This window comes from Aegilops tauschii, chromosome 5 (genome assembly GCF_002575655.3).
Source record: "Aegilops tauschii subsp. strangulata cultivar AL8/78 chromosome 5, Aet v6.0, whole genome shotgun sequence".
NCBI classification, from domain to species: Eukaryota; Viridiplantae; Streptophyta; class Magnoliopsida; order Poales; family Poaceae; genus Aegilops; species Aegilops tauschii.
Genome location: NC_053039.3, coordinates 326,360,166 through 326,374,453, shown reverse-complemented (window position 1 = coordinate 326,374,453; position 14,288 = coordinate 326,360,166). Strand labels below are relative to the sequence as shown.

The 14,288-nt window shown below is 46.4% G+C and overlaps 1 protein-coding gene across 1 annotated transcript; it reads left to right on the top strand.

Moving 5' to 3' along the window:
* The first annotated feature begins 1,549 nt into the window (after positions 1-1,549).
* LOC109747125 (mitogen-activated protein kinase kinase kinase NPK1) lies at positions 1,550-6,816 on the top strand. Its single transcript, XM_020306212.4, has 17 exons — positions 1,550-2,053; positions 2,154-2,195; positions 2,290-2,355; positions 2,447-2,557; positions 2,637-2,717; positions 2,816-2,893; positions 3,486-3,568; positions 4,202-4,283; positions 4,361-4,461; positions 4,619-4,658; positions 4,768-4,827; positions 4,909-4,961; positions 5,059-5,197; positions 5,328-5,546; positions 5,625-5,968; positions 6,088-6,155; positions 6,240-6,816. Exons 1-17 carry the CDS (start codon positions 1,652-1,654, stop codon positions 6,317-6,319), a joined length of 2,049 nt encoding a protein of 682 aa, XP_020161801.1. The 5' UTR covers positions 1,550-1,651; the 3' UTR covers positions 6,320-6,816.
* Positions 6,817-14,288: the final 7,472 nt, after the last annotated feature.

The window sequence follows — 14,288 nt, the reverse complement described above, 5'->3', positions numbered from 1 at the left end:
TTTACTCCCTCCGTTCCTTCATATAAGGTGTATTATTTTTGGCACGGTGACCAAGGCACATAATTATAGACTAGTTAAGACGAAATTACCCTTGACATTTTTTTATCAGTGGCAAGTAAATCAGTGGAAAGTAGCAGATGCATGCAATCGATAAAGAGATACTTTCCTTCTTTTGCTACAAGGAGAGATAGAGGCAATCGGGAGACAGATACTTTCCTTTTTCTGGAGGGTTAACAAGGGAATTATGAGGAATTAGAAGAAATGCATCTTACATCCTGGAATTTTATCAAAAAACAAATACACCTTATATAAAGGAACAGAGGGAGTATTAATAAAGGACATTGGGGCTTTTGCACTGCAGTACATATTAAAAGGAAAAGAGCCTCCTCCCTTCCCAATTCCGTCTGGTCATTTTTGTTGGCATTGGACTAAATGTCTCCCCCTCATCCCAATTATGAACTATCTCCCTCTTTTCGATATATTGTGAAGTGTCTAAATTGTTTAGATGGACCCATAAGTTCCATAATAAACATGTTAGAAGTACTAAAAAATGTACACACCTAACCATTTTATTCCAAACCATAAGTTTGTTTATGCAAAAAAATATTTTTAATATACAATTTGAGAAATTGCATACTTGGGGATGATTTCTCGATGATCATGTACCGCTCTTATGAGTGAGTCCCCAAGTAATATGGTGGGCCATACTTGCCAATCGTATTTACATCTCGAGCCCGTACGCTAGGCTTGGTAGACTTGATCCATCATAGGAGGGGAGCGGGCCACGAGGATGACGAAATTAGATCCACCTTAAATTCTTTAGTATTGCAATGGAATACTAAGCAAATATGTAGCCATATGAAATTACCATTTGAATCTTTGTGTGTTTTGATATTTTCACACTGAATCTATGGGAAATTGAAATGTGAATAAGTTAACTAAATTTGATGCCACAACTCTTGTTTATGCATCAGTGGGATATCCACATCAATATATGTGAGTCATTTTGTGCATTATCCATGTCTACTTTCTCACATGCGCACTCACATATCAAGTATTTTGTCTATTATAAAAATAATTGGATATCAAAATGCTTTAGAGTTTCGTACTCTCTTCATCCCAAAATACTCCCTCCGTTCTTAAATATAAGTTTTTTTAAAGATTTCAACGTGGATTATATACGAACCAAAATGAGTAAATGCACGCTCTAAATGTCTATATACATCTGTATGTAGTCTTTATTAAAACCTACTTATATTTAGAAACGTAGGAAGTAAGTGTGGCTGATTTAGTATGGATTTGAACTGGCTGAGCTTCATGGCAGCAGCGCCTTCTTTTCCCTGTCCACTTGACATGACGTGGCACCCGTTCCTGGCGCACGCCGCGCAGCGCTCCCCCGGTTAATCAACGCAGCCACACGTACTCCCCATCCCGAAAGCCGATCCCTCGCCGCGCCTAACGGTCGCGAGGGGCATCTAGGTCCATTCACCGCCCCCGCAAACCCCAAAATTTCAAAATCCCGCAGCCAAGAGCGGCGCCTCCATCCCCTCACTACCCGCTCCCCCCTCCCCCCGATTCGATCCCACCCCACCACCCGACGCCGCCGCCGACACGACACCGAAGGCGCGCGCCCGAGCCTAGACCGCGGGCCATGCGACGGGACGCCGCTGGCCCCGGCGGCGGCGCCGGCGCCGGGTTCCACGATCTGTTCGACTCCGTGCGCCGATCCATCAACTTCCGCACCAGCGCCGCCGCGCCCCCGGAGCCCCCGGCGGGCCCCCTCGGAGGGGGCCCTGCCGGGGGCATCGGCGTCCGGATCAGCTCCTGCCTCCGCAAGTCGAGGGGGATGGGGCTGCTCGGGCTCATCTCCAAGAGCCCCTCGCCGCCGCGCCGCCTGCTGCCGCCGACGCCCGTGCCCGCCGACGGGGGCGGTCGCGCGGGGGAGATCCCGCCGATCCGGTGGCGGAAGGGCGAGATGATCGGCTCCGGCGCGTTCGGGCAGGTCTACCTCGGGATGAACCTGGACACCGGCGAGCTCCTCGCAGTAAAGCAGGTGCCGGGATTTTGCGATTTGGCGATCTGGTTTGTGCTGTCCGGAGACTTGGAGGGATTTGTCAGACTAACTCTCTCCTTTGTTTGATTTTTGGTTCCAGGTTCTGATCGGGAGCACCAACGCGACCCGGGAGAAAGCCCAAGTGAGTAGCATTTCTCAGACCGATTTGGTTACCAGTTTAGTTGTTGAGATTTTCCTTTATGTGAGGTGATTTGTGGCTTTGTTTCTACTATTAGGCACATATAAGAGAACTTGAGGAAGAAGTGAAGCTCCTCAAGAACCTTTCGCACCCCAATATTGTGGTGAGTAGATGAAAGATCGATTACATTGTAGATACTCTATACTTGACTGCTAGACTGCAGTTGTTTGATCTACTTCCTGTGGTTTGTGAAGAGGTACCTTGGGACAGTCCGTGAGGAAGACACACTGAATATCCTGCTGGAGTTTGTTCCTGGAGGGTCTATCCAGTCGCTTCTAGGAAAGCTCGGTTCATTCCCTGAGGCAGTAAGTAACCATCAATCCATGCGGTTTTCTGTGATTTGACTCACAGAAGAGAAACTGATTCGTTGTGTATTTTTATCAGGTCATTAGGAAGTATACTAGGCAGATTTTGCAAGGGTTGGAATATCTGCATAGCAATGCAATAATACATAGAGACATTAAGGTAAAAACTCTGAAGCCTGAATATACTAGAGTCTTTGTGTCATTGATTGTTTGGCTGTGCTAATTATCTTGATGATCATGGGATTGTTTTTAATTCAGGGTGCAAACATTCTTGTTGATAACAAAGGCTGCATTAAGCTTGCTGATTTTGGGGCATCTAAGCAAGTTGCCAAGTTGGTAAGATCGATGTTCAGTATGCTGTTAAGGTCGAGTATAATCTAGCTTGGAAGAAGTAAAGCCTTCATGTGCTTGTCAAGTGATCAAAACAGTAATTTACAACAGAATAGCAAATGTTAAACCTTTCCTGTGTAATTATGCCATCAGATTATGGATTCTTATTTATTGCTCTTGACTACCTGTGTGCATGAAACATGGAAGTGTGAAAAGTGTGAGTTTAGTTCTGAGCAGGCTTATCCAAGGATTAATACATGGTTTGTTAAACTTGCAATTCCAAAATAGGATGGTCCAAAGGATAACATGTTGTTATCCCCCCCTTTATTTTCTTGCGGAGTAACATTATCTTATGTTGCAGTGCCAGTCCTCCTAACTTACAATAATATGATTACTGATTTCATGGAAAGACCCTTGCGCACCGTATTATTGATAACTCCGCACGTTTGTTGCAACACCATTGTATATAAGTTATCCGCCTGCTACAACTTTATCTGTCATTAGTAGATGTGATGATTCATTTGTCACTGTGCTTTCTTTGTGCAAGTAATTCCCATGTCAATGCACTTAACGACAATGTTCAATGCTTTGGTGTCAGGCTACTATGACAGCAGCTAAAACGATGAAAGGCACACCACACTGGATGGCACCTGAAGTCATTGTGGGGAGTGGGCATACCTTGTATGTGAAACTCTTCCAGTACTTTATTTCTTGCCTTTATTTTTGAATTTGGACAGGCCCAAAGCCTATGCACTAATTAATCCCAGAGTACCATATTTTAGTTCTATATTTTTCCAATACTTTTAAGAAATAAAAAATGCTAAAAGTTTCCCTGCTTCAATGATAAGTTGATAACTTGGAAAATGGAAGTTTTATACCAAATCATGGACCTGGATTGGAACTATCCACTAGACCACTAATAGATTTCGGGGAAGCACGAAAGCACTACTTGGTCAGAACAATATGTCTACCTCCTGAGTTACCCATATGGCCTTACAGTTCCATTTTGATGTATTAGTTTATTTATGCCTTATTTTTGTCCAAGCACAGAACAAGCTGAGCAGCAAGCAGCAAGCAGCAACAGTATTTCTTATTGTGAGATAATCGGCTAATATTTAATGTGTAGCTTTAATATACACTAAAAAAAGATTCTTATGGATGTTTACCTAAAAATATATTCTTATGGATGTCTAATTTGTACTAACAACTAAGGGAGTATAAGATTATTCTAATGTACAAAAAAACTATTTCATTCATCTCATTCTCTATTTGTTCTTATTTTATGAGCTGATCCCCACCCTTCCAATCTCTCAGCTCTGCAGATATCTGGAGTGTGGGATGCACAGTCATTGAAATGGCTACTGGTAAACCACCATGGAGCCAGCAGTATCAGGAGGTAAACTTTTGTCCTCCCAGGTCCTAAAAGTTGTTTTATTTTTTGGTTATTCATTGCACTAACGAAATCTTTTTCAGGTTGCGCTTCTATTTCATGTTGGAACCACAAAGTCGCACCCACCAATACCTGAACATATCTCACCAGAGGCTAAAGATTTTCTGCTGAAATGCCTGCAGAAGTATGCCTGTTGTTGTCATATCTTTCACCTCACTAGTATTTTGTCTGAAAGCATTACAAAACTACTTGCAACTGAAGTTTTCTGACTTTCTTATCTGTTGCTGTGGGTAAGTTTTCTGACTTCTTATCTGTTGCTGTGGGTAATTTTCTTCTTCCAGGGAACCAGAGCTGAGGTCTAGCGCGTCAGATTTATTGAAGGTACATTCGATTTGATTTCCTGCATCTTAAACATGTCTATGGTTCTAAGTGTATGATGATGCTATTTTCGTTTGTTTGTAAATGTGACATCTCAAACGACTTCTTGCAGCATCCGTTTGTGACCGGAGAATTTGATGACCGGCAGCTACTCAATCGTACTCCACAGAAGGTTGGATTGCTGGCATAATGACGTCGCTTGCTCAGCTTGTTTGGCTTAGTACTAACCTAACCTCTCTAAACAATGACACAGGATGCTTCCGTGAATGAGCTTTTCGCACATGATGCGGATGCGCCAACAGAGATGTAAGTAACTCCTGTGATTCCTGAGCTCGTGCCATTCTACACAATCTCATTTTTTGTTTTCTTTTTATGACACTGCAACTTATTTAATTGCTCCCAGGGGTTTGAATCATTCTGGCAACTGGTCAACAATTAATTCAAACAGATCATCTAAAATCAAACCCCTATGGGAGGGTGGCGGTGATGACGATGACATGTGTGAGTTTGCTGACAAAGACGATCATCCAGCAGTTGGATCTGTAAGAGTTTTGCTTCAGCTGTTAACTTCTCTAAGAATTTCGTTTGATCTTCTACTCTGCATTTCAAAATTCGAAATATGAAAGAAGTTGTTATGTCCTCATGTTTAATTCTGGGGTCTGTCAATTCCAGAGCTATAATCCTATGTCTGAACCATTTGATGATGACTGGAAAAGCAAGTACGACATGAGCCCAGAGCAAAGTTCTCATCAGTCGAGGGAATTTGGTGGATTAGCCAAGCATCCTGAAAGCAGCATGACCGAAAATGATTTTACCTTCCCTTGCGAGGGAAGTTGTGAAGATGACGATGTACTTACCGAGTCAAAAATAGAAGCATTTCTTGATGAAAAGGTACTTTACACTTATGAGAATACACAAATAGTACCTTACTGCTAGTACTTAAATGCTACTTGCTGGTTTTCTCGTCAGGCCCTTGATCTGAAGAAGCTACAAACACCTTTATATGAAGAATTCTACAATAAAGTGAATGCCGGGAGCTCTCATGGAGTTGATCAAACTTCCAATGGTAAATTCATAAATAGTCTGAAACTACCCCCTCGTGGAAAGTCGCCTCCAGGTAAGATGAGGGGAGGTCCAGCGGTGGCAACGCCTTGTGATACCATTTTGAATAGCAGTACGATGGCTGAAAGCTGCAGCAGGCAATTCTCAAGAGACGGCGGTGTAGATAGCAGCCGGATTTTGAGAGAAATAGCTTCCCCTCAGCTCAATGAGCTTGGGGATAAAGTTCATATTGATGTCCAAGACAGCCCAAGGTTTTCTTACATACCTAACCTTGCTTCGATGACTGAAATTATGTGCAAAAACCTTAGGTGCATTGCATCTCTGCTAGCACTGGTACATGATCTAATAGGGGACCTATTTCTGTTAACAGCATCAGCTTTGCTGAGAGGCAACGAAAATGGAAAGAGGAGTTGGACCAGGAGCTTGAGAGGGAAAGAGGTAAGTGTAGCTTCTGTAACCTACTCCTAAGTAAGTCTGACTCATGAAATAGTTTATTGAATGTTGATTTCATTTCACCAACAGTGATGAGGTTAGCTGGCTGTGGCAAGACACCGTCTCCAAGTAGACGGCCCAGCATCGGGAAGCGAGAGCGCCATCAATAGACAGCAACACTCGTTCCACAGCGACCGAAGATAGCTATACAGTGCTAGTGACTGGCGGCAACAGCAGTACAGTCTGCGAGGCTTGATTGTTCGCCACACAGTGCATATCCAGATGGCTGCCCAAATCAGCCTGGTGCAAGTAGATCTTCCAACTTCAAAGAGGACCGGGGTAGGGGGCAGCCTTCTGGACTCATGGCCATGACCATAGTGGCGACGCTACCCAAAGAACGGCGTACTAACCTGGGAGAACGGTGTGCTGACAGTTTCCTGCCAAGGGTTGTGACATTTTTCATTCTTTGCGGTGCTATGCGTGCTCTGTTTCAGTCGCATGGCTTATATTTGAGGCCTATATATTGAAAACAAAGTTTGTTGTATAGATTTTGGGTTGGCGAGCAACATGGGGCATGGGGCTTGGTTTTGTATGGAGCTTGTTTATGAAAAGCGTGTAATAAGCCAAGTAATGCAGATTATGGAATATTTCGTTTGTTGATTGTTAATTTCGTTGAAGTTGTTACACTGTGCAGCTGTAATACTGCAAACATGCCACTATGTATGGTCTTGATAATTTGATTCTCTCTCTCACTGAAAGTATAAATTATAAAATGATACGAGGATATGATTGGCTTCTTTCTCACTCGAGCTGAACAAAGCAACATCAGGGCCTGCATATGCTCCTACACAACATTGCTGAAGAAACGTTTAATCTGCTAAAAAAAAATGGAAATTGGGGAAGTTGTTCTTCGTTGCGTTCATCGGGTAGGCAGGATCACAGGAAAGAGGACAATGAGAAAGCAAAGAAGGAGGGCGACAGTTTCAATACAAAAGTCCTGTTTAGGCGAGGGAGTACGCAAAAATGGGTTAACGACTTGAGATCCTCCAAGTCCCTTTCTTTTTTCTGACAGAGGGGTCATCCAAGTCCTTGTACAAGAGAGGTGCTTATATTCATGTGAGCATTTACAAGAGGTGACATAAAGAACTTAAACTATTATACAATGTTGACGTATAAATGTATTGCTTAGTCTCTTCTATCAGATCGGTCTTTTGGTTGCATTGGCTAGAGCATGCACTTCTACATATAACACATACTTTTACTGTACTGTCTAGATCTTGCCCTGCTTGTTTCGGCTTTAGGCTGGCAAGTCTTTTGCCCGGTTTAAAAAAAAAACAGATTCTTGCAGGAAAAACTAGAAGCTGAAACAAAACAACTATTTGGAATTAGCTTTGCCAAAGAAGGTGAATCTGAATTCAGACCATTTTTAGTGCAATTACCCAAAGTACGATCCCACTATGCGTTAGCACCCCCCTCTAATCCTCACACTAAACAAAAACACAAAACCACCGTATGTTAGCCCCCTCCCCCCAGCCCACCTCGAATCCCACACTAAACCAAAACACAAATTATGCATGCCCTTAGCGATTCTTCACATATTTTTTGGGTGCAAAGTTGTTGTGGGAAATTGGGATTGAGGAAAATCTCTTTCCCCGGTCAGCTTTACAAATTTGTTCGTTCATATCTAAAATTGTTCACGGTTGTGATAATTTTTTCATTGGGTGCAAAACATATTGTATCGTCTCAGACTCTCGGTTGGTTGAAAAATAGAATTTCTCAGGTGAACTTGTTTTTTCTTATTAGAAAATATGGTATCTTTGACAGTTCTCAACATCGACTGAGAATTAGCATATGTCTTTTTGCAGGAATTCAAAAAATAAAAAGGATGTGGCAAAGACACAAGATAAATCTTCGTGAATCTTGTCGAGGTCATCGCCGCCATCCTCTACTTCACAAGTTACAATTACATCTATGGTGAAATCAAGCTCACGTCGAGCCGGCGGTGATGAAACTCTTCTCATAAGAACGTCGCTAATCCAACACCAGTGTCGAAGTTTTCCTAGTGAGATACCTATCGCCACAACACCATTTAGGGAAAAGAGAAAATAGAGGTGACCCGGCAACCAACATCACCGGGGTTTCCTCAGCCCCGTCGACTGCTCTATCGGTAGCAGGAGGGAGGGGAACCTAAAAATGCATCTAATTTCCTTGATGGATTTTTGGTAATTAATGTCAACATATCTCAAGAAACTAATGATTTATCTAGCTTATCTCAGGAAAGTTCCTTCTAGTTGCAACGAAGGAAATGAAAGGCGGCCCCCACAAATTATCATGAAGAAAAGTGTTGGCAAAGCTAAGGATTCTCCATTTTTATTTTAGTGGTCCAAAATCGCACTGAGTCCATAGACATTGCTGATACTATTTAAAAGGGACGAGGATGTTATGATGAGTTTCTTTCCCCGTGTGCTTAAAACTCAAACCAAATGCCCTCAAAAGCCTTCGAACTTCCTCCACTATATGTAGCTAACTTTCCTACCTTTTCGGAGCTGCCAAGCTCTTCCAGTGGAACCGCCGAGTAGTTCGTCTAGATATAGCCGTTGCAAACTCTAGCATGTCGAAGTTGCCAACCATTCCGTTCGAAACCACCGACATAGTTGGCAAACCTTCGGCTGCCCTCTCGAAATTTCCAAACACCGCTCGCTCAGAATTTCTAAAGTGGTTACAAAGAATGTGCCACTTCCAAGGTAGTTGCCTTGGAGACTGAATGCTATCTGATGAAACACAAACTAGCGAGACGCTAATTCATGTGTGTAGATGGCCTGATCTTTCACGACGACCCTTGATCAACTGTTCGTCGTCCACCTTGTTCCTCCTCACAACCTCCAATAATAATTTTCACCTGCGTACAAAATACACAAATAAAAATAATGATCCCCTTGGATCAGTATGTAGGCATCGATATGATGATCAACCCTCCGTCGCTCGTAAATTTTCACGATGGAAAAATCATAGATAATACACAAGATATGGCCGCCCATAACTCGGACGTTTTTCTATATATCTCGTAACTCACGAATAAACAAAAGCTATCTAACTCCTCGGTACACTCGCTGTAGCCTGCCTATTATATGGACAATGCATGTCAACCAAGTCGTGGATGGCTAGGACTAGGAAAGTAAATAGGATCCTAAGAGCATCTCTAGTAGATCCCTTAAAAGTTGACCCATAAAAACGAGTATAAGAGCATCTCCAGTCGTTCAGCCCCCAGGGAGTCGAAATATTGCCACTTGGGGGCCAACCGGCAGTAGTTTCGGCGTGCGAGGGGGGGGGGGCTCGGGTTCCCAGCCGACCCCCCAAAGTTCGCCCCCCAGCCAGCGATATCGGCCCAAATTTGGCGCAAATTGGCACAAATTCATCATTCTTCGGCACAAAATTCATCATAAACTAATTTTTATCACATAGTTCGTCACATAAATTAATACAAATCAAGTAGTTCAACGAAGCAAACTCATAATTCAAACACAAATTAAAACTCATAGTTCATCAGGCATCGAACTAGGCGTTGCCCTTGAGCCTCCATAGGTGCTCCACCAGATCGTGTTGCAGTTCTTGATGCACCTGTGGGTCTCTGATCTCCTGACGCATATTGAGGAAGGCAACCCATGATGCCGGTAACTGGTGATCAATTTAGACAAGAGGACCCTGCCTATAATATGGTTCAGTGTCGAACACTAGCTCTTCCTGCTCGCTCTCAATGATCATGTTGTGCAAGATGACACAACAAGTCATGACTTTCCACATTTGATCTTTCGACCAGGTCAGAGCGGGGTACCGGACAGCAGCAAATCGAGATTGGAGCACACCAAATGCCCGCTCGACATCCTTCCTGCAAGCCTCGTGACACTTGGCAAAGTAGGAGTTTTTGCCTCCTGGCACAGGGGTTAGTCTTCACAAATGTGGACCATCTTGGATAGATGCCATCTGCTAGGTAGTATCCGTTGTTTTAGTGGCGCCCATTGACCTCGAAGTTCACCGGAGGAGCATGACCTTCAACAAGCTTGGCAAAGACATTCGAGCACTGCCAGTACGTTGATGTCACTGTGATTTCCTGGCATACCAAAGAAGGAGTGCCAAATCCAGAGGTCCTATGTGGCCACCACCTCAAGTACCACACTGCAAGCTCCTTTGGCGCCTTTGTACATCCCATGCCAAGCAAATGGACAGTTTTTTCATGCCCAATGCATGCAGTCGATGCTTCCGAGCATCCCAGGGAATCCTCTTGCTGCATTATGTGCTAGAATCCGAGCAGTGTCTTCAGCATTGGGTAATCGCAAGTATTGTGGTCCAAACACTGCCACCACTGCCCTGCAGTACTTGTACAAACACTCAATGGTGGTGGACTCGACCATGCGTCCATAGTCTTCCAGTGTATCATCAGGAGCTATGTAAGCAAGCATCCTCATAGCTGTCATGCACTTCTGAGTGAGGTGAATCCAAGTGTGCCGGTGCAATCCTTCTTGCAGATTAAGTAGTTGTCGAACTCCCGGATGGAATTCGCAATCTTGAGGAAGAGCTTTCGGCTCATCCGATAACGGCACTGAAATACTTTCTTGTCGTGTAGTGGAGCGTCGGCGAAGCAGTCGGTTTAGAGCAAGCAGTAGCCCTCCAGCCGATGCCTCTACTTGCTCTTACGGCGGCCCGGCGCCGAGCCACCTTGCCACGGCTTTCCATTGCTCGCGAACAGGCCGGCCAGAGCGGCGAGGACCATGAGGTGCTCTTCGTCCTGGGTGTCGGCCTCGGCTTCCTCCTCCAACAGCGCCGTGACCGCCTCCTCCTCGTCGGAGTCCATCGCCGAACAGGCAAATCGTCGAACACCTAGCGGGCGTGGGAGGTGCGCAGCCGCCGGTATCCCCTGCCTGTGTGGTCGTAGCGCTGGAAAGCTCGCCTAGGAACGGGATGGAGGCAGTGGCGGAGAAACCCTCTCTTTTCGGCGGGGAAATGGCCTTTCTTGCGGCGGACCAGCGGCCGTGGCAGGTGGGCGGCGTCAGGGTCGGCACGGCAGCGAAAAGGCAGGTGCCGTCCTATACCGCAACGGGGCGAATCTGGGCGGACAAAAGTCTTTTTTCACCTGACAGTGGTGGCCCATGCGGCGCTTTTCCTTCCGTCGGAGCCCCCAAGCGCCCCCAGTGCGCTGGGTTCGGCCTAAGATCGCCGGGCCAAAAAATGGGCCGAATCGTCGCAATTCGGCGTCCTGGGGGCGCGACTGGGGTTTTTTTCGGCGCCGGCGAAAAAATCGCGTCCTGGGGGGGCCTGTTGGGGGCGCGAGTGGAGATGCTCTAAGGGGCACTGCAAATTGTTTTTACGGTGCAAAATTGACCCGGGCAGAGCAGGCCCCGTAAATGAAACTATATCCCACTATAGCCCATTATTTTCTTTTTTTCTTTTTCCTCCCGTCCCGGCAGAGCCCGTCTCGGACCACGACGTGCCTCGCCCTGGCGCCGCCCGCCTCGCCCCCGCCCGCCCCGACTGCGTGCTCCCTGGCATGCCTGCCCGTCCCAGATTGAGTCGGTACCGCCCGCCGCCGCGCACGAGCTCCATGGCTTGGCCGCGCGAGCTCCCCGGCGTCCCTCCCCCGGCGTGGCCGTGTGAGCTCCCCGACACCCCTGCCCTTCTTTGGCATTGCCTCGCCCTGATTCGGGCCGCCGGTGGCATGCTCCGCCCTACCCATGGACGGCCTCGCCTCAGCAGTGGAGGTCGAGCCAGCCGCAACTCGGATCTGCGGCAGCAAATTCCGGCATGCGACGGCTTCTTTCGACATGTAGCGACGGATTCCGATGAGATCCGGGTAGATTCCGGCCAGTTCCACGACGACGCGTCTGCTCTAACGAGGTTTGACCGGTTTGCAGGTTGAACTGCGTACTGCCTTCGAAACTGTACATATAAGGTTCTCGCGGATAGATTTCCACTGCCCTTTAAAAGGTTTAAGGGCCGAACAAGTTTTACCGGATCTGCTAGACGCTGTTTTTTTGACCGAAACTGTAAACACCTTTTTTTAACGGATTTGACCACTTTAAGGGGTCCGCTAGAGATGCTCTAACTACCCAAAGGAACGTAACTACACTAGGAAACTTCCTAACAGAATATCCTTATTAATTACACTAGGACAATGCCCGTGTGCTGCAACGGGATATAAATATTTTAGTTCGTTATCTCGTGATAAATGTTTACCAAATCCTGCCCATATTAACATGTTGTAGTTTAGTAAGTAAATTAATGTGATTGAGCTATATACTGTGAAGGTGCGGCTGCCGTGTAAAAAATGGTTGGATGAAAAAAATCAGTGGACAGATGCGGTGGGGCGGGGGAACCGGTTGATGAAGAGTTCTACCTGGCAGGAAATTGAATGCTACTTATTTTTTAAGTAGTAGGGATTGATGTGATCCATCTGGAAGGTCTCGTTGTACTAGTGAGTAAATAGACAGTTTTTCGACTAAATTAATCCATGATAAATTACTAGCATGGCATTGACAGAAATAAACACATGTTGATATTCGATCATGCAAGTACATACTACGCTAATAGCAAATTCATCTACGTATAACGCTAGCATGGTTAAAACAGAAATCAATAGGAGCGGGATAAACAAGTTATACCCACCAATCGGCCAGGCAGAGGCCGCGGTGGTGACAACAGCGGCATCCTCGGCGACCTTCTTCTCGGTTTCGAGCTTCTCGGCAGTGGCACGTTTGGTGTCGGTGGACATGGTGATGACGAAGGCGACGTGGACGTAGAGGAAGTACTCAATTGGAGGCGAGCAGTCACGTAGTCGCTCCCCAAAAGCCTAATCGCCCCTCTCCCGTATAGGATCCAGAGAGGCGGGGTTTTGGAGGCCTGCTCTCCCGTCAACCGTGTACACGGTGAACGGGATGGAGTCACCACCACCAGCAGCAGCAATGGAACAACAGTGGGCGTGGAGGCAGATGCGATCTGTTTCGTGTGTCGGCCAGGGCTGGCACACGCCTCACATATGTAGGCACGACCGCGTGGAGAGACGTGGGCTGGACCCACGTCCGAGTCGGTGATAGCCCACGATTCGATGTCTCAGATCATAGCCCAGTTGTCAAAAACTCTCTGTTCTTGACCGGTAAAAATAACCACATAGGTGTGAGCTTGGCTCATTTCCACAAGACGCGGCGTGTCGTGATGAGGCGTGGCAAGGCGGAGGGCGAAGGAGGAGCACACGAGAACCACTTCTCTTCTCAAGCTCCAATAGCATGTGGAAGAGAATCCCTTATAAGGAGGTCCAACTCCTTCTCCACTAGTGAGGTGGGACTAAACTTCCCACTACACCTAGTGCCATATAACCCACATGGACCCTGTCGGTGTTCTGGGATCGGGGGTACCCAGACTAGCATGGCTGCGGCCCATCGCATGGCCCCCTCAATGGCTTTGTATGGCCCAACTGCAAGACCTCCAGGACAAGACACTCGCGAGGGCCCCCGGCCTCGCGAGGCGGACAACGCCAAGACCTGCCGAGGAGCAGTGCCCCGAGCCTGCCTCCTGTCGGGGGGATGAACCCCAGGCAGGCAACGGAACCCAGATCCTTTTCGAAAACAACGGGGCCAGCAACGCCCCTCAAGCCGGCTCACGCTTGGCCGGGTCGCTCGACCCGGCCAAAGCCCCTCGACCCAGCCCCAACGGCCGGCGCAAGGCAGCCGAACCCGGCGCACCAAGACTTCTCCAACAAGCTAGCTCCCCCTTGGCGTGTTCCCCAACCCGGCCGCGGGTCAGCTGAAGGAAATATGCCCTAGAGGCAATAATAAAGTTATTATTTATTTCCTTATTTCATGATAAATGTTCATTGTTCATGCTAAAATTGTATTAACCGGAAACTTAGTACACGTGTGAATACATAGACAAAACATAAGTGTCCCTAGTATGCCTCTACTTGACTAGCTCGTTTACCAAAGATGGTTATGTTTCCTAACCATAGACATGTGTTGTCATTTGATGAACGGGATCACATCTTTAGGAGAATGATGTAATGGACAAGACCCATTCGTTAGCTTAGCATTACGATCGTTACAGTTTGATTGCTACTGCTTTCTTCATGACTTATACATGTTCCTCTGACCATGA

Excerpts from the sequence above, each read along its gene's own strand:
- LOC109747125 (XM_020306212.4), top strand. The coding sequence starts at position 1,652 with ATGCGACGGGACGCCGCTGGCCCCGGCGGCGGCGCCGGCGCCGGGTTC. Across the intron at positions 4,828-4,908 it reads TCAATCGTACTCCACAGAAG|GATGCTTCCGTGAATGAGCT; the intron begins GTTGGATTGCTG and ends ACAATGACACAG. Across the intron at positions 5,198-5,327 it reads ATCATCCAGCAGTTGGATCT|AGCTATAATCCTATGTCTGA; the intron begins GTAAGAGTTTTG and ends TGTCAATTCCAG.